Below are 15,648 nucleotides of genomic sequence, written 5' to 3' on the forward strand. Positions count from 1 at the left end.
AAAACAACGGGAGAAAACTGTAGCAAATTAAATGCTGAAAATTTATTTCAATGCCATTTATTATCACCGGATCTTTCTACTCTCTCTCTCACTCTCTCAGAGTGTCTTACTTTTATTTTTTCTGCTGTTTTTTCACAACTCTTTGTGTGTATTTTGTTTCCAATTTGTTTGCATTGCAATTTCACATACCATTTTTCCCCAAGTTTGTACAAACTAACGCCGTTTGCTGTACTGGACGACTGTGTTCTCGTTACGTTCTTTGGGAGAGTAACCAAAGAGGAGTAACCAACATTTTCTGCGTTTCTTTTAATACATTGTATCCTGTCCGAAGTCAAATGAACTGAACAATTGTTGTTCGAATGAAACTACAAATCCTCCCAAAAGAAACCGCACCAGGGTATCAGTTGGTTCCTTACCTTGGACCTGGGTCCCCTTCAACTTCAATTTTTCCATTTGCCTTGCGTTGAGTCGAGTTTCGCACATCCGTTCGGCCATTTCGCCGCAGTAATAATTCATGATACAAATTGCGTTTATTACAAAATAGCAGCCAGCCAGAGTACAGTCCGCACAGTCCGTAGTCCGAAAGGAACACGGATACGGGTCCGTGCACGGAGGAGCACCATTCCGGGGGGCGCGGCATGGCTCTGCGCGTGGCAGGCAACTTGATTTGCATTGCAAAAATAAAAAGGGTTACACACACTTTGCTATGCACTGTGGGCGTGGCACTGGATTGGATTGAGTTTGGAATACGACTACAATTGGCCTGTGGCAGCAACACTGCCTTGACGTTTTCTTGCGGCAGTTATTTACCACAGTTTCATTTCATCCATGTACTCCCCCGCACTCTGCAATTCGCACGTTGCGCTCTGTGATTTGTGTTTGTTTGTGGGGGCGTTGTGGCACTGCATGAGTTAGGGCACACGTCATGGTCCAATTAGCAGCAGAACAGCGCCAAGAGCGATAGAGTTGTTAGCCATAATAATCGCGGGTACACGGGCGCACACACACCCACAGTGCTGATGAAAAGTTAACGCACAAAATCTTCACACTTGATTTGATCAAAAACGTTTGGCTGGTTTTTGGCTGGCGTTGCTCTTCGTTCCGGTAACGCGTATCCATTGATCCGTAAAAATTGCACATGTCAATGAATTTGATTATCCCATGCTGGTGGCTCTAACAAAATTAGCGAAATGGATCAACGTCAGGTGCCAGACCAGACCGAAAATCTATAAATATTTAACACGTTTTGCCACACATTATACGGCTGCATAGCCCCACAACAAATGGCATTACAATTAATAATTGATTATGCTTTCATTCTGTTTTATGTTTCCTTTTTTCTGCATAATCGGAAGAGTACATTTTGAATTCCATCAAATTATGGGATTAATCAAATGAATCTGACATAAGCAGCGAATTTGAATTGAATTTTAAAAGTGCCCATAAAATGAAGTAGACAATTTTATAATCCAAAAAAACGAATACATTTTGCATGTACAGAAATCTGTTTCAATGACTGCCTGAAGTGGGGCCATAAAAATACAGTCGAAACGGATGTGTTAAATACGCCGAGATTATCTGTGTACTAATATTGCCACACCGGCATAACATTTAATTCCACATAAATATATATTACGAGATGAGTCGTTAGTTCGATTGTGGAACTGACTCATCGAGTCCATTGCACTTGGTAAAAACATTCTTCATGGATATTCCACCATCAGATCATCTTTAACCTTGTTTTCTGATTGAACAGAAAGCTCAAAAGTAAATATCAGAGTTATTTACAGCCTTAAATCCGATCAAATTATATTTCATATTCCCAGCACATATTTACCGGATTTAAGCCGTTTGTTTATCATTCAGTGATAGTTTACCCTTTTCCGAAATCAGAATATTATCTTTATCTGGGTTAAATCAATAAACATTTGCCCGCTCTGGCAGAATAAATAATTTCCACACGGAAAAAAGCGCTGACTTAAATAGGAGCAGTGGAAAAACAAGTGAAAAGCATATTTAGCATTGCATTTTAGTATCGGTTTTTGTGTGTTGCGGCCAACAAACAGCTTTGGACATAGAATGAAACTGAAAACGGGGAAAAAACTGTTTTTTGAGTGAGAAAACACAAATCAAACAGCAGGTGTGCCCGCAGGACGAGAGTGTGGCGCGTATTGGCAGTGTTCGGTGGCCATTTTGTTTTCACATTGCAAATACAAATTTCTCGCTGCGGCACAGGAGTCCAACCGACATTCTGCTCCCTATCCCCACATAACAAAAAGATGGCTGCAAAAACATATAAAAATTTGTTTTTGCCTGATCCAAATGGCACGGGCAGAGTCCTTGCCTCCCTTCCATTTTTCTGTTCGGTGCTTTGTCTTTTTTTTTTGCCGGGACCAATCACACTTTGCATATGCAGCGTTGCGGTATTCACACCAACGATTCTCCCTCAGCCTCCCGCTAGCGCCATGGGGGGCCAGTGGTCGGCCTCCTGTGCAGCCACAACCCAAAACATGAACCGTTCTCTGAGCCCCGAACTATGTTTACTCATTAAAATGCAAAATTGTAGCGCTTGTGCACTGCCACTTGCAGTCCAGTTGCTCGACATTCTGATACTGTGTTGGGGAGAAGGGAAGGGATTCCCTATTTGGGCAATGTAGAGTCATCTTGTAATCTGCTGGTAACATAATGTCGTTTCACAAACGTTCTTGTCTGGGACAGACAGTTCAGGTCGCCCACTCAATACCCTGTTGCACACACACACACAAACACACACAAAGTTCACTCCATTTTGGGGGGTCAGTTTGGGCCGAGCCTTTAATGACAGCAGATGCCAGATGTTGTTGCGTCTGAGCTGGACACTTGCCCCAAACCCACTGCGCCCCACCCACGCCATTGTTCTGGTGTATATGTAAATTGATGTGCCATTGTGTGGTTGCGATTTTATTGAATGGAAAGTGCGTGTCGGTACCCTGTGCCAGTCCCCTTCCTGGCCGCCGGACAACGACAACAATTTACATAGCTTAATGCGTGGAAACATTTAAATATTCTTCGATATTTGCATTTAATTTGAGCAATTTGCAGTGGCTCGATTTCAGGCAACGAAGTGGGTGTGTCTGGCAGAGATTTCCCTTTTGTAGATTGGGTTTGGCTCTGGCAGATTGGATTTGTATGCCAGACACATGCAAGACACAAATCAGCATCGGTATCGGGGCCACGTTCTCTCTTCTCGCCTCTCGCTTCGAGAATTACGATTATGATTACGATTTTCATAGCATACTTTTGTGTGTGCCATGCATATCCTTATGATAGCTTCCTTTTCCTCTTATGCGCACATAAATGCGAGTATATCTGTTTGTGTGGGTCTGCATGGGTGTGCTCTACATTATTTCTTATGGCTGTCGCTGCTGCTGCCACTGCTGCTGATTATTATTGGAAAGTAACGCTCATAAAAATGCATATTAAATGCGGTAATGGTTAAGGGGCAAACTATAATTTTGCGAGAAGTAAAAAAGTTTTGCTCAGTGGGGGAGCGTGCCACGAGACCTTAATGAAGTGGCGCGGAGGGTTTGATTTATGTGGCAGCCACCAGGGAGAGTAGTTGATGCCCCAGGGCAGGGCCCTGCTGGTGGCATGCAATCAAATCAATGAAGTCGATTTCTTGCAAAATATTTCTCTACCAAAGACCAAAGGCACTGCCACACCACATTGACAACTGCGAGTATTTCAAATATGTAATTTATCTCACATGGCCACAGTTCAGTGCATTTCTATGTCACACTCGACGCTCCCTCCCGCTCTCTATATTTCTCTCTGGTTTTCCATGGGCGGAAAACTAAAGTCAAATTTATGAACATGCAAAACTTAAAGCATGGAAACAAGAAACTTCTCTTTGGTTTTCTCATCAATCAAAAACCAAACTCCTGTGCTTAACGAAAAGAGAGGAAAAAAAAGCTAATGTCTCGTGCCATTGCCAGGGGCCTTAAATGACAGACTGCCACCACACCTGACGGGGAGGATGTGGCGGATGGGGTATTATCTGCTCCTGCGAGGGTTACCCTCAGTCCAAATGGGGGGGTGGCACTTCCACCTGATTGGTATGCACAGGACACGGCCCAAGCCCAGGCACCCAGTCGCTCCTGGGCATCTCGAGGAACACCCCGTCCGGATCCGGCTGCGGGTGCTGCTGAGGCAGAAATTGCAATCAAGTCATCGCAGTTGGCGCACAATCGCCATCAAACTCAATCAAGCTCACGGCAGCCCCTGGATAACAACGGATTGGATGGATGAAGCGGTGCCCGACCGCCTGAATCTCGGGGAATGGTGATAAAGCTCTGCTGCAGCACTGCCTCTGCACTGGAGGCGCTAAAAGAAAATTTCATTAATTTTCGCTTAATGTCCGCCATGTGCGCAATTTCACTTCATTTTCCTTTAGCTTTACGTCTCTGTCTGTGCATGCAAAAGTGTGTCCAAGGCGGCAGCAGACCCAAGGAAGCGATATAAATGGATGAAGAGAGAGGATAAAGGAGTTGTTATGAAGTTTGATTAGCATTAAGGTGGTAGTTTGGTTGGAAAATCTTTTCAATTTGCAAAAAAAGGAAGTGATTTGCTTTAGAAAAAGTAGCTCAAGGAATTAGTGCAGTGAATCGGCCACTAAGATTCTTATGAATTTTGATAGTTGAAGGAGTCGAAAATATAATTTAAATGGGAATTACGAGCTTAAGAAATACCAAGGCTTAGCTTGATCTGATTATATCTGATAACATCTTTAACACTTTTCAAGTATTTGCCAACAGAGAAGAGACAATTGAAGATTTCTTGTTTTTGGAATCATTCTCTTTCACGTCTCATAGATATAACTGAACCCTCATTGCTAAGACAGCGCTCCTCCGCTTAAATCATTTAATATAAAACCTTAAACATTTCTCCCACACTTTCCTCCTTGAAGTTCATTACTCACATCATGTTTATGGCTCTTGGGGAATGCATCTTACGAGTATGGGTCTCATATTTTCCGTATTTTCATATAGCCCCATGTCAGACTAATAACGCCACTCAATTCCGAGTTGATTGCGTAAATTTTAATTGAGTCGCAGAGCTCTTCTGTGTCTTGCACGCCCAGCGCCTGGCCTGGCGCAAATTAATTTATTAATGTTGGTAATATTTTTTCCTCATCTTTCTTCTTCGTTGAAATTGGCAATTAAATTGACGGGTCGGCTGGGGGGAGGGACTTACAGCGGGGCAATGTATCTTTGACTAAGCTTTTGCAAATGATGTCCCCTGCTTTATGTGTCAACCATCAACTAAGATTCTGTGGCACGGCTGAAAAAAGCGTTTTAAATTGTGAAATTTATTTATCAGAAGCAGCGAGAGAAATGTGACACCTGCTAAAGTATACATTTTTATGGTAACTGCCAGTGGCAGCATCCACTGGCATCCACTGGCATCCCCTGGCACCAGCGGTGGCAGCAACAGAAGTCATAACATTATCTTTATCTGCAACTGCCAATTTGTTGCATTTGCCCTGCCATGCAACGAGGCGTGGCAGATAAGCGAGGCGCACAGAGGAGCCACAAGGAGGCCGTTTCTCTCGCTTAACTGTGCAAGCACTCGCTTTCCATTACCCTGTACTTTAGGGATATGAGAGCAGTAGACATTGAGATCTAAAATCGATGTGCAGAGGGTATCCCATAGTCGTTCCTCTTAGTGTTTTCCTCCCTATTTTCGCACTGGGTCTCCTGTCTCGCATAACTTTGCATTCGAAAGCAGGCACTGCCTCTGCCTTACCCTGTGTCGCTCCCCGCTGTTGCCCCAAAGTGTGTGGCTGCCTAGTGAGCAGCAAACTCGTTGTTGCTTCAGCTGCATCACCAGCTCCAGCTCCAGCTCCAGCTACAGCCCTGCCCATGCCCCACCAGACCAAGTGTTAACTCATTTGCGTGGCTGTTAAGTGACTCAATAAACGACATCTCAAATTGAGGACTCCACGCTGTGACTGCATCTCCTCCTACCTAGCAACTACACTCCACAGAAACGCAAACGAAAACACACACATACACATACACATGGAACACCAAGCTTAGATAATGTGCCTGCCTCCTTCTTGCCGCAAACGACACCTCTCCGGAATACCTGATGCCAGATCTGCTTGGTTCTAACTACCTGATTTGCAATGACAAATTTTTAGTGCCTTGAAAATGTGTTCATTAATGAACAGTGGCAGTGGAAACCAAAAGAGGAAACTCGTTTTCTTATAGAGTATTGTCAGTCCCAGTCCAAAGACTTTATTCTTGAGTTAGACAAAGAAAAAACTATTCCTTTGGCTCTCATAGTAACCCATATTCTATGGCATAAATTCTGCACAACTAATTGCACGTATCGTATATTTTTCTCACTGCTCAACTAGTTATTTTCTAAAGTTTTACTTGGACTCATTTTCTCATTTTAAAGTTTGCTTCAAAGCTCCCAAGTGCTTCCTCCACTTCCCCCCCTAATTCGATTATGTTTGTTTCTGTTTTCTGTTTCATTTTCTTCGCTATTTTCCACTCTGCTTCCATTCAGGGCAATCAAGCCATCGTGCACAAACTTCAATCCGAATTAGCCTCAATGCTGCTGCTGCTGGAGGTCTTTTGGCAGCTCCTTCGTGTCGACTTTTCGCTGCCCCTGCTGCTACTTCTGGTGTGTTCAATCAATACTCGTACCTTTCGAGTATGTTCAATATTTGGCCATGGCTTTTCGTACTTTCTTGCTATGGCCAGAATCCATTGTTAACAGCTTCATTAAATCCATGGCGTCGTAAAAAAGGAGCTCGCGCCCGCATAAGGAAAAATATTACAGGAGCCATAAAAATATTTCGAAGGGTGGCAGCATCGAGGCGCACTTTGGGAAACTTCTTCAACATTGTGCTCGTATTTCTTGCACGTATTTATCCAAGGCATAACCCCTGTGATACACTGCTCCATCTCTATCTGCACCACCCCCACATTGTAACCGCAGAGGAAAATGAAGAAATTCATTTGGAGCGAACGCGTACCTGGATACCAAGAATAAAGTTTCGACTTGACTGCATTTTAATCAAGCCAAGAGCCACGAACCAAACCAAACCGAAGAGAACCGCACTTTGACCCTCTTGATATTGCCGAACACCAAAGAGGGTGGCAGGGGTGGGAGTTGGGTTTTGGGGTGGGGTGGGGTCAATTGTTCCGCTTGTTCAGAGGGGCAAAGCATAAAGGTTAAGTTGCCGTTAAATTGTGGTGTAAAGAGAGAAAAACATTTTTCGAATGGCTGATAACCAAATTTTTGTATGAGGCTCTCATAATTTGTTGCGGAAACAAAAGCTTGATTTCTTGAGTGCTTTATTGGGGGTAAAAGCAATACCAAGGGACTTTGGCTTAGCTTCCCTTTCTGACAATTCTTTCTGATGGGGAACCGAGTCTTTACTGAACTGCATTTATGTATTCTTTGATTTGACATTTCTCTTGGGTTTAATCCCAGTTAAAGGATATGTAAATGTCTGTTAGAATTCTCAGTTTATTTTATTTTATTCCCGGAAATCATTAATTTATTGCATATCCCTCCAGCACATGGCTCTGCTCTCTCTCTTTAAGTGGCACTCAAACGAAGACTCTATTACATTCTCCGTCATAACTTTTACACTATTTCCTACTGTGTATGGAAATGTCTCTTGCCCCAACAAATGACTTTCATATGACAAAAGGTCGTTTCAAAGTAAATTTGTTGTCAAACGTAAAAAGAAATTGTGTATGTAGTCAGGGAAATGACATTAATGTTGCACGTAGGACAAGTTTCACTTGTCAATTTTCTTAACAAATTCAATTTTATGCGCGCATCACTTTTCCACCGAGATTCGCTTTGCTTCCGTCAAAGACTGCTGCTGCGGGAGAGGGGGAGCCGGAAAAGTTCTGTATGTGGGTGGAAAGAACTTGAAGAAGAAAAAAACTTCAAGCTGTCACCCACTTGAAGATGGCACCACAGACGATTGCCTGGAAGGAAGGAGAAGGTCGCCCCACCCCAAATTTCCTCTCCATTTGAAGCTGAGCCCACCAGTGCCATCCCTTAAAACGTCTGAGCTGTGATGAGCTCTGCCTTCTCTCTCTCTCTCTCTCTCTGTCTTGTACTTTGTATGTGACTCTCCCTTACTCGCACTTTTGCCAATGCAGCATCGCTCCTTTTTGACTGCTGGGCTGCCTTCTACTTAATCCATTGAAACAATAAGCAGCTTTGTTTGTTCTATCCACGACGACAGTCTCGCACTTTTGCTTTGGGCTTTTGTCGAAAGCGACAAAAGAGACTACGACTGGTACATAGATGCAGCCGCAGCACTTTTGCTGCAACTTTAACCTCGTGTTACTCTTGCGTTTCGCATTTCTCTCTCTCTCTCTCTCTCTATCTCCGTTTTTTCTTCACTTTTCCCCCAGTTCGTATTGTTATCGCACAGCGTCGCTGAAGTGCAATGCAAAGCCAGGACAAAGCGTCGTCTTACCGGGTTCCCTTTTGGGTGTTGCGTTTAGCGCCAACCTCTGGGTGGATCCAACCTCCAGCAGGGCATCCTCTTGTCTGGCTTATGATGAAAATGGCTGAGGTCTCTGAGGGTGTGGGGCTACGCCACTGGCACCAGCATCCCTTGGCAGTGATTACGAGTATTATAGTAGCTGCATGGTTTTGACTCCTTAAGGGTCTTGCTCTCTCCTTCGCGTCTAACATTCACTTAATGTGCATATTCTGATAAGAAATAGGCAACACATATATGTACATATAGAGGAAGAGATCTACAGAGGAAGTGCTGAAAGAACTTGGGGGTTGATGGTACACAGAAAGTGTCGTCTAATGCGGGGGCGAAATCCGCGTGTGAAGTTTCATTAAACCGAAATTAATGTGAGGGGAAGTGAAGTCAAGGGGCTACATGGAATAGTTCGTTATTGAAACAAATAGAGAAGAAATAATTCTGGAATGCAATCTCTAATGAACATCTGATTACCCAGACACTTTCTGCAGACTTTGGGAAGAGTTTAGAGGTTGGATTCTGAGATCAATTGGTTGCATTGAACCTTTAATTTCTATGCAAAAAATACATTAAATCTAAACAGATAGTTCTTTCAATGTTTAATAAAATCTTTAACTTTTTTTCACGTTTAAAATTTCTCGTTTTAAATCTCTCTTTCGCTTCGTCTGAGGAAACTTAAGCAGAAATCCCAGATTTATTCATGCTTGTTGTAGAACACCACATAATGAAAATCGTTGGCATCGCTCTGTGCCTTTTATTCTTATTCTCTCTCACATACATTTACTTCTGGCTCTGACTACAAAAGCCATTTCCTGCCATATTCCAGAACCACATTCTCATTATCCCCCCCAATGGCTTTTCGTGTGCATTGTCGCCACGGATATCCGCCATGTTGGCTGCTGCTGCTGCTGGTATTCCTGCTTTTCTCTCTATGCACATTAGTGCCCCTAACACACACACAGCATACACAGCACACACACACCGCACACCCATAACAATAAAACTCTTTTCATATTATTTAAATTTCAAGTTATAATCTCGTTTTATTTTTTTTGTACCTGCTTTGGCACTAGCACACAATAAGCCATAGAAAATCGCTACAATGCCAAGCTGCTGGATACAACAAAAGTTGTCAAGAATCAGCGAGTAACTCTGCCAAGTTATGGCCAACCAGGACCGCGAATGCCCTACCATGCCCCTATATCATGACATGGAATTCGCTTTTGGCAACGAGTTTTTATTCTTTTTCTGTGCAATCTGTTGAGCAAAATGTTTGTAGACTTTTGTGCAAAGGCCCTTTCTTTGTCGTTGGGTGGGTTTTTGTTTCTTTTGCCATATTTGCTTACCCATTTGTTGGGGGTGCGCCACCCTGTTTACAATTCACTTTGGTTGCACTTGAGAAATTACACATGCAGCAGGTCCCCCTCAACTCCCTTTGCCGCGTGCCTTCATTTCTCTCTTTTCTACTCTCTGGCCCTTTTTTTTATATCGCGCTCGAATTTCTTTGTGTGTTGTCGTCGTCTGTTAAGGGAGGAAAGGCGGGCAGGTAAATCGTCTGTCTTATTTGCCTGCTACTTCAGCTTTAGCCCCTCATTCAACTCCCACTTTCCCTAACCCCCAAACACGTACAGCCAGCCAGTCCCACTCTTCTAATAAGCGACAGACTGTGTGGGATGCGGTGGGGCTCCCCTTGGTTATTTGCCCTAACCAGTAGGACTACAACATGATTGGAATTTTCCGGTGCAGACATTTTTGCAAAGGTAGCAGAAAAAAAACAGGCGAAAAAAATACGAGACCCGACCCGATCCGACCCTTGCATTATTGCTTTACCTTTCTCTTGCTTTCCCCCAAAACAGTTGGTTGGCGGTTGTATTATTGATTTTTTTCAAGTTTAACCGCTATTTTTTTTTTTGCTGCTGTGCATGTTTAGTGGAAATTATAAGTTGGCAACATTTTCCATGCCATTCTCGGGAGCTCTAAAAAATGTTAAATAATTGTTGCGGCAACGCCAGGGAAAGTTAACGAAAGGTTCAACAAAAAGTGAATATACCCGTAATGTAATAACATTCAAGTGTAGATTTTATGTATTATAGAAACTGATAGAAGAATGGTCAAAAATTTTAACAATTTGTACAATACATTTCCCCAAAAATAAACAAAATCTATTGTCAGAAGCGAAAACTCTGGTTGGAACAACTATTTTTTACATTTGTGTTGCAACTGCTTTTCCAGCTGATTGCATTTGAATGGCTCAAGTGAAATCCGAGAGACTTAAATTACCAAAGAGTGGGGCTGCTACCCCCAATCTACATACATCCAACCATCATCCATTAGTTGTAATAACAAAGGGCAACCGAAAAAGCTTGCACACTCTTGCAACCAAAACACAAACAAAAACTGTGAAAGGAAAACAAAATTTCTTATATGGCTTTCCATCTACTTTCTTGCAGCGGGAATCAAGTATACGGACAACCAACGTGTGATAATTCTGGTGAAGGATGTGAACGACGAGCCGCCGTACTTCATCAATCGTCCACTGCCCATGCAGGCGGTGGTGCAGCTGAATGCGCCGCCAAATACTCCCGTGTTCACGCTGCAGGCACGCGATCCGGATACGGATCATAACATCCATTATTTTATTGTGCGCGATCGTACAGGCGGACGCTTCGAGGTGGATGAACGTTCCGGAGTGGTGCGCACCCGTGGCACAGATCTCTTCCAGCTGGACATGGAGTATGTGCTGTATGTGAAGGCGGAGGATCAGAATGGAAAGGTGGACGATCGTCGGTTCCAGAGCACGCCTGAGGAGCGCCTGTCGATTGTTGGAGGCAAGCGGGCGCCACAGTTCTACATGCCCAGCTATGAGGCCGAGATTCCAGAGAATCAGAAAAAGGACTCCGAGTAAGTTGTGTGCACAAAAAAAAAAAGGGAAACCAATGAGAAAACACAGAGCGGAGTGTGTATGCAAATTCGTTGGATGCCAATAAAAGTTATGCATAGCAAACTAGTCTCTGAATCTGGACATGTGTGTGTGTTTATCCTTGGCTCTCATTGAAATTCCCCTGGGGAAAACAACTGTCAAAAGGCAGTCGAGTATCAGAGAGACGACTCTTAAAATATGCAAGCAAATTTTGCATTTCCCTCAGCGCTCCTAACCTTACCATTTTCTCTGACTCTCTCTCTCTTTATTTTTTGCAGCATCATTTCGATTAAGGCCAAGTCCTTTGCAGACCGCGAGATACGGTATACATTGAAGGCGCAGGGTCAGGGTGCTGGCACCTTCAACATTGGACCCACATCGGGAATTGTCAAGCTGGCCAAGGAGCTGGACTTTGAGGATCTCCGACAGCCGCACGTGTACTCATTGATTGTGACAGCCACAGAGGACTCAGGAGGGTTTTCCACCTCAGTTGATGTGAGTATTTATCCTTGCAAGAAAAATCTTTATAATAATCTATGAAATTTCTTTTTACAGCTCACCATCCGCGTCACTGATGTCAACGACAATGCACCCAAATTTGAGCTGCCCGACTACCAGGCCCACAATGTGGATGAGGACATTCCGTTGGGCACAAGCATACTCCGTGTCAAGGCCATGGATTCCGACTCTGGATCGAATGCTGAAATCGAATATCTCGTATCCGATGACCACTTCGCTGTGGACTCTAATGGCATCATTGTGAACAACAAGCAGCTGGATGCGGACAACAATAACGCCTACTACGAGTTCATTGTGACGGCCAAGGACAAAGGCGAACCGCCAAAGAGTGGCGTTGCCACCGTTCGCGTCTACACCAAGAACAAGAACGATGAGGAGCCAAAGTTCTCGCAGCAGGTGTACACCCCAAATGTGGATGAGAATGCCGGTCCCAATACCCTGGTCACCACTGTAGTCGCTTCCGACAAAGATGGCGATAATGTGCGTTTTGGCTTCGTTGGTGGTGGCACTTCCTCGGGTCAGTTTGTCATCGAGGACATCACTGGTGTGATTCGATTGCACAACAAAGCCATCACCCTCGATCGTGACAAGTACGAGCTGAACGTCACTGCCATGGACGATGGTTCCTGCTGCGTGAATGGCGATCAAACGATACACACATCCACGGCCGTTGTCGTTGTCTTCATCACGGATGTCAACGACAATAAGCCAGTGTTCAAGGATTGCAGCACCTACTATCCCAAGGTGGAGGAGGGTGCCCCGAATGGCAGTCCTGTTATCAAAGTTGTGGCCACCGATGAGGATAAGGGCGTGAATGGACAGGTGAGAATGGGATTAAATACATCAAAGGGCTTGTACGATTGCCGTAGTTTCAAAAGTCCATCCATTAATTGTGTAAAAATAAACCTTTATATCGTTGCTGCATATCGCCGTTCCATTTACTGATTGATTTTTCTATATTAAAACACTTTTATTGCATCAAATTGTTGCCCCAGGAAATATCATATGTCAATCAAGCGTTTCGTGTACTCTGTTCGATTATCCTTTTCCTTAATTACTTTTCCCCGCTTCATCTAGAGTCACTTTAATTATGGGTTATTTGTGTTTTGAGGCCAGCCCTAAACGAATTATCCTCGTGGGTGTGTGGTGTGCAAGGGATAGATTTTATGGCGAGATTTGAGCCATAATTTTCGTTTCGTGTTTTGGCCAAGTTCAATGCACTCGAGAGTGCACTATGGCATGTCGTGTGTTGAGGTCAAACGCCTCTAAAATAAGCAGCCCTAATCGCAATTTGTGTCAATCATTAAACAATTTGCATGTTCTTTCCGTCTACAGGTGAAATACTCGATAGTGCAGCAACCGAATCAGAAGGGAACCAAGTTTACGGTGGATGAGGAGACCGGCGAGGTGTCCACTAACAAGGTATTTGATCGAGAGGGTGACGATGGAAAGTTCGTATCGGTCACGGTGAAGGCTACAGATCAGGGAGATCCGAGCTTGGAAGGCGTCTGCTCTTTCACTGTGGAAATAACAGATGTGAACGACAATCCTCCGCTATTCGATCGACAGGTAAGCAAATCGCTGTCAGCAATGGGAGTTCACAATTCTAATGAATATTTATGCTACAGAAATATGTGGAGAATGTCAAGCAGGATGCGAGCATTGGAACAAATATTTTGCGTGTCTCTGCCTCCGATGAGGATGCCGATAACAATGGTGCCATTGTCTATAGCCTGAGTGCGCCCTTCAACCCAAATGATTTGGAATACTTTGACATCCAGGCCGAGTCCGGTTGGATTGTGCTCAAGAAGCCACTTGACGTAAGTGTTTGCTTTCCCATTCAGTGGCTCAACTTTGGCTCATGTACTGTACCCCCGTCCCCTTTATGATTTTACCAACCCCCAAAAACTAACCAAGTTCTATGATTTCCATTATGGATTTATGATTTACCATGAAGCGAACCCAATCGTTCTTCTGTTTCTTACTAACAACTCAATGACAGATGCTTAGCATCTAAGCAAAGATCTAGAGAGTCTGAGCGGCTTATCTAATTACCAATATATCTTTCTGTATTACTACGAGTATCTTATGATTGAGTTCTTCGGTTTTCAAACTGCACCTTTCTTCAGTTTTTGTTTCGTTCGATGATTTACAAGACCGCCGCCAGAAGTATATTTGATGTGCAAGCAGTGCAAGTTTTTTTGCCACATCGATATCTACGTTTAGAGCTATCTATCTCGTATATTATGTACATGTCGTATATTTTTAGTTGTTTCCAAACGATTGTTTTGTTTAGTTTATAGTGCGTAAAATTGGCCCGAAAGAAAGCAATCTAAACCCAAGAACAGAATGCCAAGAAAGCGAATTGATTTTTAACATTTTTTGAAACAAATCAAACTAACACACAAGATCAGAGGTTGGTTGGGAATGAAATGCTTATAACAGACTGTACAGCTGCTTGAATACTTTTTTGGTGCTAGGTTTTTAGGATTAAGAAAATGATGTAAATAATGGAAACCACCTAAGGCAATATCCATGTACTAATATCCATCCCCCCGAAACGATCACGAATATTTTTGAGCATCGTTGTAACCATTTTTTGATGGCTCCTAAACAAAAGAGAAAACTCTAAAACGAAAATATATAATTTTCCTTTTTCCAAGTAGCCTGATTTTGTATTGCCACTTTTTGATTTTTACCCAAAAGAAAAAAATTATATACTCCCCACAAAACCCCCAAAGAAACCAAAAATCCAAGCGAAAACTTTTTGTCGAGACTATGAAACTTTTTGAACGTCTCCTGCTGCAAGCCTTACAAAGATTTTTAATATATTCTTTATATTTTTGATCAAACAAATGTTTAAAATACATATACATATATTTTTGAAGAACATTTCTGTTTGCATGCCCATGGTAAATGTGGCCATTATAATCGATTTTTTGACATTTAAAGCTACGCGGAGAAACTAGAATATGTTATTTAAATAATTTCTGTTTTAACTGCACCTTTTACTCTATGATTTGTGTTGTTTCGAGAGGATGATAGACGATGATTGTGAGGCATTTTAATATTTTCGTTTTTAATTTCCCATTTTATATATTTACATATTCAAAAATTATGGTACATACAATCGAAATGTATAATCAACGATTTAGGGTTGTTATCCAGTAAGTAAATGCGAACATTCTGCTTTACTTGTGCTAACCCCCACAACAAACATCACACAGAAATCTGTATGCTAACCTCAAAAAACGAAACTAACTCTAGGAACAGACTGTACTTCATAATCTAAATAGTTATGAAAACTGAAAATATCACTTCATTGTAGGACACATCCCTACAAAAATAAAGCAAGAAATAGTCTCGTCACAAGCAAATCAATTTATGTGAAAGGAACCCCATGCAGAATCCCTATAACATTGCTATTCCCCTACTAAAACCACTCCTAACCTCACAACTTTTGACTATAATTATTACCCTCTCCAGAAAATCATTATTTTTATGAATATTTGATCCTTATTTCATTTGGTTTGTGTTTCATATATTATTAAAAATGCATTTGAATAAACTGTTTAACGTCAACAACGATGCCATCAAAAACGTAACGTAATCGTCACGTGACTAAACGTACATATTCCCAAGGCACCAACCAAACCTAACATTTTGCTAACATTTGGGTTCGGGCATTGAC

General features: G+C 42.7%; 1 protein-coding gene across 14 annotated transcripts in view; it reads left to right on the forward strand.

Moving 5' to 3' along the window:
• LOC117582550 (neural-cadherin) overlaps positions 1-15,648 on the forward strand; it is a 138,680-nt gene that overhangs the window by 52,716 nt on the left and 70,316 nt on the right. For 8 of the 14 annotated variants that reach the window (XM_034270372.1, XM_034270368.1, XM_034270373.1 and 5 more), the window contains exons 3-7: positions 10,969-11,419; positions 11,717-11,933; positions 11,994-12,779; positions 13,293-13,526; positions 13,586-13,777. In XM_034270372.1, coding sequence (XP_034126263.1) covers positions 10,969-11,419; positions 11,717-11,933; positions 11,994-12,779; positions 13,293-13,526; positions 13,586-13,777 — 1,880 coding nt within the window. Of the gene's footprint in view, positions 1-10,968; positions 11,420-11,716; positions 11,934-11,993; positions 12,780-13,292; positions 13,527-13,585; positions 13,778-15,112; positions 15,125-15,648 lie in introns of all 14 variants that reach the window. The other 6 variants (XM_034270363.1, XM_034270376.1, XM_034270362.1 and 3 more) reach the window with 1 other exon arrangement.

This window comes from Drosophila guanche, unplaced genomic scaffold, assembly GCF_900245975.1.
Source record: "Drosophila guanche unplaced genomic scaffold, DGUA_6, whole genome shotgun sequence".
NCBI classification, from domain to species: domain Eukaryota; kingdom Metazoa; phylum Arthropoda; class Insecta; order Diptera; family Drosophilidae; genus Drosophila; species Drosophila guanche.